At 33.8% G+C, this 17,440-nt stretch overlaps 1 protein-coding gene across 2 annotated transcripts; it reads right to left on the bottom strand.

Moving 5' to 3' along the window:
- Window positions 1–208: 208 nt before the first annotated feature.
- Window positions 209–17,020, bottom strand: Spt6 (transcription elongation factor SPT6). Of its 2 annotated transcripts, XM_011196719.3 has the most exons (6): window positions 16,860–17,020; window positions 16,717–16,801; window positions 14,625–14,821; window positions 8,327–8,440; window positions 5,373–5,527; window positions 209–4,988 (listed from the first exon to the last, which is right to left on the bottom strand). In XM_011196719.3, the coding sequence occupies exons 1-6, from the start codon at window positions 16,896–16,898 to the stop codon at window positions 362–364; spliced, it is 5,217 nt and encodes a 1,738-aa protein (XP_011195021.2). In that variant the 5' UTR covers window positions 16,899–17,020; the 3' UTR covers window positions 209–361. The 2 variants fall into 2 exon arrangements, with proteins under 2 accessions (XP_011195021.2, XP_054086700.1); XM_054230725.1 differs by lacking the exons at window positions 14,625–14,821; window positions 16,717–16,801; window positions 16,860–17,020 and adding an exon at window positions 8,735–8,785.
- Between the last annotated feature and the right edge of the window lie 420 nt (window positions 17,021–17,440).

The raw sequence follows: 17,440 nt of genomic DNA on the forward strand, positions 1-17,440 counted from the left end.
ATTTAGATGAATTTACCAAATTTGAGCTGGCAATGCTGACCAAAAATGTCCGATTTTTACTATTGTGAATGCTGATTGATACAAAGAAGAAAACGTAAACAAAGATTTATGTTTCTATTTTGCAAATTAAATTATTATTAAAAATTATTTACTTATTTTTAATGAATAAGCAGATTTCTCAATGAGTATTTTTAGTAAAACAATACAATGCCGTTAACATTTAACTGTTTATATTTCGTTTTTAATCAAGTTATAACGTTCAAACTAAATGTAATAAACTAATGCAATACAATGTATAGGCAATTGAGCGTGTCATCATAAAAAATATTAATTTTTAATTGATATAATATAATAAAATATGTCAATTTTCATCATAAAGAGGTGTCGCGTCGCCCAAATTCATAGAATGAGGAGAAGTATTTGTACGAGGTGTACTTCGAATCGATCGTGGGCTTTTATGGTCCCTTAAGCGATAATGATCATCTGAAAGTTTATTAAACGCCGATGACATATCACTGGCAGTTGGAACCGAATAGCTTACGCTCCTTGAGAAATCATTCCCAACTGTTCGTGAAATATTTGGGGTAGGATGTACGGGCTTGCGTCTGGCCCATGATTCAGACGCCAACTGCCATTCGGCGCTCTCCTTTTGAGAAGAATAAATATGGTTTTTTGTTGACTCTAACTCCAATCTAGGGGAAATTCCATGATATAGATGGCTATCCTTCGATTGCTTAAGGTTTACTGAACGATGATAATTTAAATTTGACGATGAAGAATTAGGACTTGGCGTATTATGTGAGTAACGAGGTGTTTGTGAAGAGTGTGGCGTATTATACGGGGTCATGAATGGTGTTTGTCCGCTGGGGGTATAGGGTGTATTGACATATCCACCTTGATATCCAGGAGTATTTGGATAATGGGGGGTATGCATTGTTGATGATTGTGATATATGTTGTTCCGATATTCGTGAATCAACGTTTCCTCTAGGAGTATCATATCCTGAAGTTCGGACACTACCCGCAACATTGGGGGTAGAAATTGGAGTGTTCGCTATTATTGGATCTGAATAATGATCCTTAAACCATTTTAGAAGAGAATTTAATGAGTCGAATATTTGACCTCTAAAACGAAATCCTTCCGGTACAACAGTGACGTATTCGTGTCTACATTTAGTTTTAGGCAAATACGATAATAAAAATTTTCCGGGATAAGACTTCGATGCTGATATAAAGTAATGTATTTTTTTCTGATCCTTAGTTTTCTCCTCTTTCAGTAATTCTTCCATTTTATCTTTTAGGCCGCCACCTGTATCTCTATAATATTTATAGGTAAGAAGTTCTCGCGCGCATGCTGCCATGGGGTTAACATGTCTGGCAATAATTTCATCTAAGTCTTCAAATTCTTCGTTTCCAATCCAGAGGCTTTGGCCTAAACTGAAAGCATTTTCTTTTCCTTCTTCTCGAACATCAATATGTTGATAAATACCCGACGTAACCTTCCATGTTACAGTTAAATGATCTGATCCTTTACTAGAAGGACGCACAATAACTTCTCCTTGATCCATATTTTCCATAATTTTAACAACTTCTGCATATGATTTGTTGTGGAATGATGGATGAATAATTACACGTTTTACGTACTGCTGCTTTGATCGAACTTGTTTCTGTTCATTTTCTTTTCTGTTGTCTTTTTCTTCTAGTTCATAGTCATAAAATGCATCTCTACGCGGTCGCCACTCATGATTTTTATCCATTAGGTCGGAACTTTTCGAGGAACAATCGACGGAGAACCTTTCTACATCAATTTTGATGATACGTACATGAATCGCTTGGCCAATTTGAACACGATCTTCTGGATTTAATACGTGTTTGTCTGAAAGATTTTTAATGTGAATGAATCCAGAAAGCCCATTATCTAACCGTAGTTTAACACCTGTTGCCTGGCCTGGGCAAGCACCTGCATCAAAATGATTCCATACCTCGGATAGTTCGGGAAAGTCGTCTTTTAAACAAAATGGGCATTGCCAATGCCCAGTTTCGTCATTTCGTACTGGATTGGCTTGATCAAGTTGATCCCCTTGGGGTTTTTTATGAGATATTCCCCCAACTGTAGCTAACACCATTTTTCCGACATAAAATGATTCAGGTGTTTCCTTCGTTAGCATATCAAACAACTCCTCAGAGTTTGGAGAACGATAAGGTATTCTCAAGTCTTTATATAACGCATTGAGTTCTGTACGGATATCATACAGAGTTATACTTTTATTACCAAATCCTTGTCTCTCTAACTCCACAGCAAATGCATCCAAATCAAGATCTTTAAGTCTTTCTGGTGATTCAAGAATTTCTTCCAAAGCGCCTGCGGGATTGGCTTCTTCATCATCATATTCCATTGCATCGATAGCCATTTTTCGGGCCCATTCATATGTTTCAGGATGTATTCTTGAACCATCCAAAACTTCTACATAAGCTTCTGTACTATCACCAAGTGAACTTGTGTCTATTTTAATAAAACCCGAACAATTTATAAATACTTTTGGACCTAAATGACACAAAGTCACCAACTGAGTACGATTTTCTAACCTTTGATTTGACTGTTTGAGTAATTTAATTAACGCCTGTCCCTTTCGTGGACCCAATCCACAAATAAATTGCACTAAGTTTTGGGTGTATGAGTTTTGTACGGTTAAATTTATATCCAACCCAACCTCATTTGTACGATTTATAAATTCTATATACAAATGTTCTAACATATCTTCTTTAGCTAATTGTTCTTGTAATGTATGATATCGCAGACATAGTATTTCTTCATCAGCGCTGCACAATTGCGAATATTCAACCAGCGGATCTTGCATTTTTCTTGCTATTGATACGGCTTGTTTTAATAAATCGGGATATTCTTTAAAATCAGATGCTCCTTTCTTAGAATTTGCATAAATCTTAGCCAGTTCATTATCAACTATTTCCACAGCAATCATTGGAAATTGATCCTCTTCAGATAGTTCTTTAACTAATTCCTGAACGTCAATTTTTAACATTAGGGCTTCTCTAGATTCACCACCAATAGCAATAATATGTGGTTTTTTGTTTTGGATAAATTCTTTCAAATATTTTAAATCAGATAATTTTAGATTTTTTTCATCGGAACGATTTGAATTCTTGCGTTTTAAAATATGTGGTAATCGAAGATAATCGCTGACATCACCTTCAACTGTTGTTATTGCACAAAAAGCAGCTTGTGAATAATCTGGGACATATGCTATACCCATCGCTCTGATTCCTTTGTTATAGCTCCAATCGTCGTACATATACTCATCGGCAATGTCAGGACGATATGGAGACACCTTTAACCAGTTTGCTAGCTTCATACAACAGGACTTCAAAACAAACTGTTTCGCTTCATTTAGAAGTACTGTTTTCAATTCTTTACGTAATTCTGGGATAACCATAATTTTTAATGCGAGCTCGACACATTCGGCTCGTAATGAGTTCCATTCTTGGACTAGTTTTGAAAATTCGTCTCGCTGATAAAGTTGCTTAGCTTCGTCAATGTACGAAGTTGACGTATTACCATCAATATGATCCGAAATTGTTATTTCAATTAACTTATCTTCTTCGGCCATAGATAGTCTCAGAAACTGGTCTCCAACTAAATCCTTGACAGGCTTTTTCGCCAAGTATTTCATAGTGTAACAGTGGTGGTTTTCATCAATTTCTTTCAAGCCCTTTTTGGTAGGGTGGACATCTATTTTAGCGCGTTCAAAAAAAACTTCACGAACACTCTTTTTTAGAAGAGGTTCTCTAGAGAGTTGTCGAGCTACAACGAATTTAGTAGCATGTAAAACTTCTTCAACAGTTACAAACTTTGGACACAAATATTGCTTTGCAATGTCCAGTGGGGCAGCTGTCTCCTGCTCTACTTCATGTCGTTGATAGCTGTCTCTTAAATTTTCAGCAAACTGTTCAGGTGTTAGCCCAAATCTTTTGGCAAATCCACATATACCTGCTTTACGACACATTGCATAGGGACCTGAATCCTTTGCCTGTTTCAGTTGTTCTTCTACTTCCTCAATGTCGTCTTCAAAGTTTTCATTTATATCCTCCCCTTCTTGCTGACTCTGACGAAGTTCTTCTTCCCTAGCAAGTCGTTTTCGCTCTCGTTCTATTTTTCTATTTTGTTCTTGCATTTTAGGTATTTCATGTGAATAATGGAGCAAAAAGTGCATATGAACATCTTTTAATTCTTCCATTGTTTGAACTTCCTTTAATCTCTCTAAATCCTCATCTAAAAACATTCGGATATCACTGGCTGTAGGATTTCCACCATTTTTCTCCATATTCGATCTTTGAAAATCACGCATTCTTTCAAATAACAATTTTAATTTGTTTTTCCTACCGTAAAGCTGACACCAACGTTCATCATAATAATATATCTTCCACAAATCTTCACAATTTAGTTCCGGTTTAACATATTCTTTTCTATAAAAAGCTATAAATGGTACCTCCAATTGCTGATTTCTAATAAATTCCAAAGTTTGCTTGATTTTTCCAACTGCACTTATTGGTTTTTTATGTTTGTCTCGACTTGTGTCCAAAGATTCTTGTTGAGAGACTGTTGGCTTGCAAAACGCCTGCTTATATATCCATTCTGCTTCTTCGTCTAATTCAGATGAGCCTTCTGCAACAGCCGTTACTGGAACTTGTCTTAACTGCATTCGTTCTGGTATGTCAGTTTTGCGGATTTCGTTATCCAAATCAGTGAAATGACCTCGCTTAAGCTCACTTGGTTCGTATAGATCGAATATCGTTTTCTTAGAAATTTTCTTTTTAGGCGGTTTCTTTTTACTTTTGCCTCGATCTTCTTCAGCAATATCTTCATCATAATCCTCACCTTCTGATTCATCTTCATATTCATCTTCGTCATATTTAGCGAAATCATCGTAATCAAAATCTACTCCAAAAATATCCTGCCCTTCTTGCAATGATCTGTAGATATAACAAAATATATTGGTTATATTTTTTTAAAATATAAATAGAAACAATAACTGTTTGTTTAATCGGAGTTAAACCATGCGAGAAAAATACGTATAAGTTGAAAAAATTGCAGTCAAATTCACGTCCAACTATAAATATTATTTCTTTTCCTAACTACATGGAGTATTTATTACTGTTGACTTTAATTTTTTTTTTTTGTCAAAAATGGAAATAATTGTCAATAGTTCAAGGAGAATGCATAAATCATAAAAGACCAAGAAAATAATACAGGAAATTTCATTATTTGAATTTTACGCACTCACCCAAACAAATATATAGACATGGTAAATCGTCTAAATATGTTTTCAATCACTATTTTCTTTATTGTTTACTTACGCGTCAGTGAAGATTGGTTTCCGTTTTTTCTTTTTTTCCGCAATCGGACGCCCTTCATCATCAACAATAAAATCATCGGCATCTGAATCAGATTCTTCTTCCTCTTCATAAGTGTCATGCTCTTTATTACTTCTTTCAGATCGTCTTTCTAAATTCTGAAATTAAAAAATGGGAGACATGAAAATAGATAAATGTCAAAAAAGAGCAACTGCAAGACCTTGAGTATTTCGCGAGTTTAGTAGGTTAAGTCCAATGAATTTCTTTACAAATGTTTCCATACGATTATAATAGTTTTTCTTTATTGGTTTACGCAAATGTATTTTGCAAATTCAATCGTTCAATGGTTTTCAGTGAGATATATTTTTAAAGAATTTAAAATGTTTACTCATATACCAATTTGATTAAACTAATATAATTGTACCGAAAGCGGACAATACACTACACCAGCATGCTGGTGCAATCAACTGATGGTGCCAACAAGCTTGAAGCATACACTACACCAGCATGTTGGTAAAGTATTCATTTTTTACAAATTGTACATGGAAAAGGTCGTTATGGATAGAGATAAAAAATTAGTGCGGATACGTTTATTTCGGGGCTACAATTTTCCTCACTCACAATTTGCCATAAGCACGGCATTGATTCATATAAATCAATAAATTCTCCCCAAAATATTCTTGGAAATTTCCAATACCAGAATATTGTACAATCAGAAAAATATCAAAATCGTTTTGGTTTTGCATCGTTCTGTTGTTTGCGCCAGCATGCTGGTGTAGTGTATTGGGCGCTTAAACGGTACCGTCTTATAAATAGTTGTTCAGATTTAAAATTACCAGTAATATTCAACTTGAGTAGTTCATAAATACATACATTGAATGCACAGAAATCTAGTAATTTAACGAAGATCTTACAAAAAGCTTAATGCAAATCTACTAATAAACGTGAAATTTAAATTAAAATGAACGTTGTCGTTCTCATGTTTTTGAGTCATTTCACGAATTCTCCCACAATTCGAAGCCCAATTCAAAAAATTAATTCGTTATGATCCGTACAAAATTTAGAAAACGATTTACAAATAGTTGCTCCACTTCGCTCAAAGTCTGGTATCGAGAGCTTTTCTGTATATCATTAACAACTGATACACATATTTTATTGCTTTATTACATGGAACAAACACTATTTGGCCGATGTCTAGACATCAAACCTTGGTGTCGGGACACAAGGGAACGAACTAGCACGATCGGCAGCAGCTAATACAAATCAGGAAGATGTTCCGGATGGAAGAAAAGAGAGCCAGAGAGGAGCACACCAAGCAAAACACCTAACGAGAGGTTATAACACTAAAATATTCAAGTGTGTAATAAATCAAGGAGCAAATAAAGAATACTCACAGGAGCATAACATTGAGACAATTAAGGAGCGAATTGACTCCTTACTCCTAGCACCATTCTGGAATTCATCAGAGTTGTAATAATGGAGTTGATGTAGACATCGGGAGAGCGCAATAGACCATAGGTCGCAGTGCATACCACTATAATTATTTTATTCTATTCTAGCCTGACAACGGATAACATATAAAAATTTGTACACCAAATATCTGTGCAATTTATTTTTTCGTGGTAAAAACAAATATATTATATTGTCATTGTACTAAGGAACTCAGCACTCCCCAAATTACTAAAATCGTTTTTCTATCTTTGGTGAAATCTTTATGAAAGGTATATCATTTGGAACCTTAGTCATCATTAAATAATGACAGCCAATTTGGAGATTCGACAAGTAGTAAATAAGCGCACATCTTTAGGATACATGACGACCATTATGAGATGTCACCAAAAATGCAGAAATCTCCAATTCAATTCAGAGCATACAAATCTTAGAACATCCTGTCTTGGAGAGAAGAGGGTACTTCACCAACGTTCTCAACCTGTAATTCACCAAGTCACCACTCTCAAAAATACCAAAAAAGTCATATCGTCTAATAACTCTCATTTCTTCAGTGTTGAATATTTTGGAGCCCATAAAGCACAGAATACAGTGTCATATAAACTTCATAAATATCCAAATTATCCGTGGCCTAACTAAAATGCTCCCTGTGAAAGAAATTTGTTAGTTGGATTTGATTTGTTGAAAACATTTGTTGTTGAAGCGGGTTGATGCGACAAGATCTAGAAAATTTTAAATTTTGAAGAATTTGACTATCACCCTCAATAAATGTGAACAAGTAATCAACGAACTAAAATTGATTATATTAGGCTGATAGTGTAAGTAGAAGATCTAGAGAATTTGAAAAATCTCCATTCTCTGTGTGTGACAATTTTATAACGAAAACATATACATATGTACATATATTGAATTCACGTCACTGTAGTATTAGGTCTACAACTTTGCTTCCGCCGTTTTTTTTTTGTAAATGTAAGGATTTTTTTGTATAAAAACGGTTACAAATGTCGGTGAGTCTCAGCCGCACTTTTCTTGGAATTAAAAAAGAAAATAAAAAATTCCATAAAACATCGAGAATTCTGACATTTTCAGTTGAGAATAAGTTTGGGTTAATGTTGACACAAATGTCCAAGACAGATATAAAACGATTTAATCGACCAGTGCTTGATCCTAGAGACATTCCCGCAAATGTCGAAAATTCGGCTCACAAAGTGACATTTTCAGTTGAGAATAAGTTTGGGATGCAAACAGTTCTCTACAAATATTTTGTTGGGTTAATGTTGACACAAACGTCCAAAATCGATATAAAAAAAATCGATTTAATCGACCAGTGCTTGACCCTAGAGACATCTATTGGAAAACGGCGAAAGCAGAGTTGTAGACCTAATATTATATAATGTATAGTATTTTTTGTATTGAAATAACATTTTGCAATAATGTTTTGTTTTTACTTCGAATATATCATTCATCAATTTGAAATTGTTTTGGCATTGTATAAAAAAAATACTTACTTCATCTTCTTCATCAAAGAGTTGTTCAGCAATAGCTTCTCTTGCTAAGCCTTCATCTACGTGCTCTTCTTCGCCATCACTTTCCTGAATACGCCGAAGCCGCTTAAAACGTTTCTGAAAAAAATATTAATGCTACGTTAATTAATGAGTTTATTTAAATGGATTGTAACCATCCCTAATTGATAACAGCTTATACAACATATTATAACAATACCATGATACATATTTCAATTTCATATGTTCCAACAGACATTTCAAAAAATTGTAAGCACTCAATATGTATGTATGTACTAGAGCTCTTGGTATTCGACTAATCGACTTAACCGAATAGGGCATTATAATAATATTCGGATAGTCGTCAGTCATCGACTATTCGATTAACCGCTCATTTCCGACTATCCGTCTTACCGTTCGTTGTCGACTATTCGAATAGTGTAAGTTCATTCAATTTCCATTTTTATTAAAAAAAGTGAAACACAGAAAAAATGCGCACAACTGACATTTTCACAAGTAAAAACAAACAAAAATCATAGGCTGCTTGGATTTCAAACAATTTTCATTTATTCGAATAGTGACAGTATAACTATTCGAATAACCGCAGTAGAGCGACTATTCGAATAATCGTAACATTGCGACTAATCGAATAGTACTAACCGGTTAATATTCGTACGAACGGTTACAAACCGGATATTCGAATAATCGGTCTTCAGGTTAATCGAATAATTTTAAGAGCCCTAGTATGTACATGTGTTTAAAGTGAAAAGTAAGTTTTATTTTTTCAACTAAGCCAAAATTATGTATGCCAGAAAATTGTTCAAAAAGTTTTAAATAGTAGCAGATATTTACCAATGCAACCAACTGAACATATAAATATTAAAAAAATACCAGAAGATATAAAATTGACCGATCCTTCATTTGGTGTTCCAGGAAAAATTGATTTGCTCATAGGTGCGGAAATATTTTTTGACTTATTGAAAGCAGATAAAATGATAATTGAAAATGTAAATTACAAATTGCAGAATAGTGTTTTTGGGTGGCTGATATACGGATCAACCAACATAAGCTCCAAATTAGCACACTGTGGTGTTTCAACTTATTTAAAAGAATGATTTAATAAGGTTGGTAAAACAGAATCACTTGCAAAATTATGTGTGAATAAAACAAAGCAAAAAAAGTATCATAAAAACAATATGCATAATAATTCAAAACCTTCCGCAGACGATAAATTCACTATAGGTCTTCCACTGAAAAATATTACCATAGCAGATTCTTCCTTACAACCAAAAAGATCTCTTTCTTTAGAGAAAATTATATTATTATAGTAGGCAACAAGTAAGGAAGGGTTAAGTTCGAGTGTAACCGAACACTTTATACTCTCGCAATTTATTTATTTAACTTAATTAATATTATATAATACACAATTTGACCCACATATTCGTCATATATATTGTATAAAGTCCATTGAAAGTTGGAAACCCTAATATTAGGTTAGAAGCACCGAGGTGTCCTAATGTTCGATATATGGGGCCTTGAAAACCTATGGTCCGATTTCGGCGATTTTTAGAAAGGGGCTGCCACACTATAAATACAGTATTTGTGCAAAGTTTTGCACCGATATCTTCACTAGTGCTTACTTTATATATTGTAAAATAAACGATTCAGATCATCTTCTAAGTTCTGGTATATAGAAAGTAGGCGTGGTTGTGAAGCGATTTGGCCAATTTTCACAACATATCATTGGGATGTAAGGAAACTATTACAAACCAAGTTTCATTGAAATCGGTCAAATAGTCCTTAGATATGGTTTTTGACCCATAAGTTGGCGACGCCACGCCCATTTTCCATTTTGTAAAAAATCTGAGTGCAGCTTCCATCTGCCATTTCTTATGTGAAATTTAGTGTTTCTGACGTTTTTCGTTAGTGAGTTAACCCACTTTTAGTAATTTTCAACCTAACCTTTGTATGGGAGGTGGGCGTGGTTATTTTCCGATTTCTTTCATTTTTGGACTGTATTAAGAAGTCGCTAAAAAAAACGACTGCAGAAAGTTTGGTTTATATAGCTTCATTGATTTGCGAGATATATACAAATAACCGATTTGGGGGCGGGACCACGCCCACTTCCCAAATATTACATCCAAATATGCCCCTTCCTAGTGCGATCCTTTATTCCAAATTTTACTGTTATAACTTTATTTATGGCTTAGTTATGACACTTTATGTGTTTTTGGTTTTCGCCATTTTGTGGGCGTGGCAGTGGACCGATTTTGCCCATTTTCGAAAGCAATCCTCTCACGGTCCCAAGGAACATGTGTTCCAAGTTTCATTAAGATATCGCAATTTTTACTCAAGTTATAGCTTGCACGGACGGACAGACATCCGGATTTCAACTGCACTCGTCATCCTAATCATTTATATATATATAACCCCATATCTAACCCTTTTATTTCTTGGTGACACAAACAACCGTTATGTGAACAAAACTATAATACTCTGTGCAACAGGTTGCGAGTGTATAAAAATTGGATGCGCACAGAGGAAGAAAATATATTAACCTACTGAAAATTTTAATTTTAAATGTACCAAATATATTTTCACAGATTCCACAATAGCATAGGATTGGTTACAGCTCGGTCTCGGATATTTGCAGATATTTGTACCAAATTGTGTTTTGTACACAACAACACATACATCAAAACTGGTACAATGGTGTTTTTTAAAGAAACAACCTTGCTCCATTACAGTGGAGAGATGACGTATTGAAAAACAAACAAGATGCCAAAAGTAGAATGGTAGACGTAAAGACAAGCAATGGCACATCGAAATGAGCGATGCACAATGTTTGTCTTTTTCCTATCAAAGAAAATCTATGTAAAGAACCAATATCTAATTCGATAAGGTGGTCAACTCCAAGTAAAAACGAAAACTGTATGCTTCTATTATTAAGATTTCCTATAGTTTTATCTTGCGAAAAATGTTTTAGTGTAGAATATTTTAAGAATAGTCCTGGAGTATTTCTTGAAAGAAGAGGAGCTATTAGATTGACCAAATCAGCGTGGGATATAGGACTCAACCACACTTGAAGAGGATAAAGTAAACGCACTGATTCAGCAGCTACACAATAAATACGTAAATATTGTACATCTGAATGATATCATTGCGTTCACGGGGAGGAGGATGCAAAGGAAAGGTCGACTGCTCCATGTTTAGACTATTGGATGAAGAGCACGCAGAGGTTTAAAAAAAAAAAATTGAGAACGTTATTTACATTCCAGGCATACTTCGAAACCAATTTTCAGTGGAAGTCGTTACCTTAGACGTACTAACACGTATACGAAGCCCATTGGAATACTTTTAAAACAATAAAGGCAATGTACATCGTAAGCATTAAGGAAACAAATTTTTATAACGTGAACGATGAGATATTGAACAGATGTCAATATATGGTAATAATGACAATATATCCACAACCACATCCTATCTTTAACATAGGGTATATGCAAGCTTGTGAGATGTCATTACTAACAAATAAAACAGGCATACCACTTAACTGCAAAGTTAATATTTTGCCGATGCAAGAGACCTAACTCTTGGGTATATTCAATGCCATCAAAGATAGAGCCCGAAATACACTGCAGTAATAGTGAGCAAATTATAGTTGTATAAACAAGGTATCATCAAATTAGATACCAATGCGTTTAAATACTTAAAACGTAAAACTTTGGGCATACGAGTTGAAGAGTTCCCTGGATGAATTTTAAGTACCAGGAACTAACCTTACGGCACACCTTCCTCACCTAAAGCATTCCGATATGCCGAGACCAACTACCATTTGAGGTTTTCCATTGGACTTAGAATGACATCATTTGGAACACTATGCGAGGAATACTATGAACCAAATCCTGTTAATAGCTGAATTATATTGTCATCTCAATAGACCACCGACGCAGAAATTAATTATTAATAAAACTATTAAATCAAATTTACATTAAAAATATGAAATATAGTAAAATGAAAATAATATCATATACATATATGAAAAACAAACCAAGATGTATAAATTCTTGAATTATTTTGAAATGTAAACACTTCAACGCGGGCAAATGTATTTATCAATTGCCCATTTCTAACAACACTAGAAATACATGTTCGGGTATCTTGAATAGAGATTGTAGTACAATACAAATACAGCAATACGAATATTACACTGCTTATTGTAAAGGATGACAATTGATCCTAAACTAACTAACAGATAACAAACTTTGAAATTTGCTCATTTGTTAAATACAATACACGATTAAAAATTCAAAGTTTAACAAATTGTTAACGCAGTGTTAAAACTTTGCTGTCACTACTTACCCAACCTTTTATAATTGAATCATGGTATATAAGCATGTTTGTATTTCGTAAAATACCACAACAAAAATGGTGATATTGTTGGTATTAGGTGACACACATCTGGTATTCAATGGAATTTCAAATATTAAAAAGTTGAGAATGCAATTATCAATTTGAACAAGTAAGGAAAGGCTAAGTTCGTATCATTCGACCGAACATTTTATACCCTCGCAATTTATTTATGTAATTTTATTAAGATAACATACAATTTTACAAATATACTCGGCATAAAGTCCAATTGAATAACGAAAATCATCATATAGTATATGAGAGCTGAGGTAATTCCTGAACCGATTTCACTCATTTTCACCATCAAGGTACATATATCCAAGAATATATGCTCACTAAATTTTGCTAAGATATCTTAGCCCACCTTTATCTTATAGGCTAGACAGACGGCAGTTATTCCCGATTAACTGCGCTTTTAATCAGTTTGTGGGTGACAGACGGCAGCAAAGCAAGTTATACAGTGATTGGCAATAATATTTCCATTTTGGTGAAATTGGATAGAAAACAAATATTGCGGTTGTTAGCCGCACAACTAGTACAAAATCACTAATTATTAAAAAAATATACATAAATACGTTATTATTAGAACTTCCATTTTAGAAAAAATTAGCATGCGTATGTTTTTGTTTACATTTAATTGAAAAACAGCTGTCAGTATTGCATTTTTTCATTCATAATAGATAAAAAGCGGCCATGTTTAACAATGTTGCCAACGAAAATGCCACGAACTCCCACTAACTCTCTAAAATTTTGAGGATTAAATGGGTGTTAGCAAACGGAGTTAACTGAGATAACTCTCGAATTAACCCCGATTAAAGCTGTTATTCCGAATTAACGTCGCCGTCTGTCAGGGGTATTACATTAAATCCCACCGTATTTTAGAAAAAACTATAATTAGGTATATGGAAGCTTAGGGAAGTTATATGACCAGATTTTAATAATTTTTCGAAGAAAAAAAATTTTTCTGAACTACATTAAAATATCTGAGAGATTACCTATACTTTCAGTGATAAATAACCCTTAGACACTGAGTTTTTCATGTTCGATATAAGGGACATTGATTTCGGCTGGACAATGGGATTCATGCCATTCGGCTGTCAAGAAAGTATTATGTACCGAATTTCATTGAAATCGGTGGAATAGTTCCTGAGATATGGTTTTTGACCCATAAGTGGGCGACGCCACGTACATTTTCAATTTTTTCTGTCCATCTAAGTGTAAATTTTAGTGTTTCTGACGAGTTCCTTTAGTGAGTTAACGTACTTTTAGTAATTTTCAACCTAACCTTTATATGGGAAGTGGGCGTGGTTATTATCCGATTATATAAATTTGTATGGTAAGGGGGTACTTGAGGGAAACGACTCCAGAAATTTTGATTTATACAGCTTTATTGGTTTGCGAAATATTCACAAAAAGCTTATTTAGGGGCGTGGTCACGGCCACTTCTTAAAAAAATTACACCCGGATATGCCTCTTCCTAGTGCGATCCTTTATAACTATTTTTTATTTTTATAGCTTTATTTATGGCTTAGTTATAACACTTATGTTTTCAGTTTTCGCAATTTTGTGGGCGTGGCAATGGTCCGATTTCGATTTTCATTTTCAATAACAAACCTCCCAAGGAACATGTGTACCTAGTTTCATTAAGATATCTTAATTTTTACTCAAGTTATCCGTTGCATGGAAAAACTGACGGACAGACATCCAGATTTCAACTCGTCTCTTCTAAACATTTTGATATATATAACGTTATGTGGACAAAACTATAATACTCTCTAAGCAACTTTTATTTCGAGAGTATAAAAATTATAAAACAAAAACCCAGTGTCCATAAAAAATTAATTATATAATCGGTCCTACATAACAAATAGTATAAAATACTCATAATCATTACCTTTCTTTCGACTTTTACACCTAAATTCTCTTCAATTAAGTCGTAGTCATCATCTTCCAATCGATCATCTAATTCATCATCATGCTTTTTTCTCTTTTTTGATCCTGTATCAGAATATTCTCCATCACTAGCCTCTTCTTCAATGGGATTATCATCGATCAAATCCTTCAATTCTTCACGCAACCTCTCTTCATCATCTAAAAAGAAAAAAAGATCATTCTCATTGAATTAGGTCTAGGAGCCTACTATACTACGTTTGCTTCATTTCTACTCGGTTTTATTATACACGGGTAAGTTCAACCCACATGCAAAAACACTTTTTCACCACGAGTTAAATGATCTACTCGGATAGAATATACACATTTTCTTTACGTATGTAGACGTGTTAACTCGGGTGCATAAACGAATTTAGAGTTAAGTTGAACGTCAAATCAGCTTATTTTTGTGCCGGTGTATATTGTTTTGAGAAATTTGAATATGCAGGGTTTCCGTTTTGCTAATTTTTCGCTAAAAATTTAATAATGTTAGCGCAAGGTTACACGCCAAGTACAGCACGTTTGATTAAACATATGGGCAGTTTCTTCAACTGGTTTCTCTTCAACACCAAACTGAAGAAAATTCGAACATGTAATTACATTTTTTTGTAATGGGCTAAAATTTGGTTACGACTTATAGTATTTGACGCCCATGCTCTTTTTGATACCCTCGCGTAAGAACTATTTACAAAAAGTTGAGATCTAGATCTTTTGGGGTTTTAAAATAAAAAAATATAACATTTTGTTTTAATTATTTTCAGTGGCAGGAAATTTTTATTTCCAAAAATTATTCAGAGTGGCAACATGTACGAAATGCTGTCGCGTAATGCGTTTGATGTTTCCAAGTTTTTTTTAGATAAATTGTAATTTAGCATTGTGAGATTCAAAATAAAAACTCTAATGATATGTATGTAGGTAGGCTGGACAATATTAGGAAAATGCATATGTGTGCGTCTGGTGAACATGTTCAAAGTTAATATTTTAAAGATAATTATACATATGCACACCTTACACAAGTGTAGATATTTTTTACTGAAATTAGTACCCTCAAATATATCAATGAACATTCAGGAAAAATTATTGTAATCTGTTATCATATAAAATTGTAAAATATCGGTGTATTAAAAATGCGGTAGTTCGAAAAAATAATAATAAGCTATCGATTTGACAGTTGGTATGCTATGAACTTTTGCTTGTTTAGTTGCCCCCTTATGATGCCATCAAATAACTCCAGCTCTGAAAGTGTTCGATGCAATACCCGCTGGAGAAAGCCGCGGAAGAGGACGACCTCCACTCCGATGGAAGGATCAAGTGGAAGTGGAAGGAAAGTGTCCTGTCTTCACTTGGTGTTTTCAGTTGGCGCCAAAGAGCAAAAAAGGAGCAATGAGTGGCGTGCTCTGATGGATTCGGCTATAATCGCTTAAAGCTATTCTTACGCCATATGTTGTAGCAGCAAAATTCCGAGTTGACAGCCTTTGGCCACAAAAATTCGGGTTTAATTTATAATTATATGATTGAAAGGCAGAATAAAATTCTAATTGTAGGTATATGAATGTTCAACTTAGTAAAAAATTTTATAAAGTTACCAGTTTAAATTTATAAATATCTAGGTATTAATGAAGGTGATATTTTCTATTAATTAATATTTGCATATAAAACTTTGGAGTGTGCCAAATAATAAATATACAGACAATTTTATTGTAGTGCATGGCAAATTTAAAACAAAATTCGTCTGAACCAATATATCCCTTTCAATGGGCAATGTCAAATAAACCCTCTTCTTCACACCAACAAATGTTTATGATGTTTAGGTAATACAAACTATTCATAAATAAAATATAGTCTATGGTTTTTGGGTATACGTTTAGCAAGAACATGACTTAATTAAAGCAAAAAAAACGTGTTTTAAGCATTCGTCAGTAATTACGTATAAGCAACCATCTTGTTGGCACGTATGATAACACAGAGTAGCTAAAAAAACATTGATACACACACTTCACTTTCCGACTAATTACTGTACTTTTCTTAAAAATAAATACGTATTATTAAAAACGCACCTTCTTCATCCTCTTCGCTGCTGTCAGCAAGAGCTTTTAGCTTCTTTAATTTTTTCCTCTCATTGGTGTCCAACTCCTCCTCCTCCTAAAAGAATATGTAAGGGTTTTGTATATCTGAATACCTATATTGAAGAAATTGTTACCTCGGATTCTTCAGCTTCGGAATCCAAGAAATCTGCCATTTTATACTTTAATTTTTTCCCACGGGCTATACACCTGGCACAATACTAATTCACTTCCAAAAGTTTAATTTACACAAACATCCACACTTGAGATGTTAAATAATTATCGATATATTACAACTTATACAGGCGAGATAAACCCAGCAGCGAAAAACATCATACATATGATTTTACAAACCCAGCAAGATAATTATCGCGAAATACAAAATTGTAGCATGTACAATTTTAGACCTATTTTTTTATGGATAGTTAACTTTTTTTTAATTTTACTGTAAGGCGATCGTACAAACTAAACTAGATGTTTTAACAAACTGACAGTACATGCAGGGCAACCTTCCGTTAACACCTCTTCTGAGCCATATGCAATATATTAACCCACACTATAAAATATATTATTTACAACTTATACAACGATTGCTGAGTGCTGTCAAGTTTTGTTTTACACATTGTAGAACCAATTTACTATTGTGAACGTCTCAAAGGACAAATTACTGTCAAAATAATAAAAATCGTTATATACAAATTTGAAATTGAAAATGACA

Source organism: Zeugodacus cucurbitae, chromosome 5 (assembly GCF_028554725.1).
Source record: "Zeugodacus cucurbitae isolate PBARC_wt_2022May chromosome 5, idZeuCucr1.2, whole genome shotgun sequence".
Classification (NCBI taxonomy): Eukaryota; Metazoa; Arthropoda; class Insecta; order Diptera; family Tephritidae; genus Zeugodacus; species Zeugodacus cucurbitae.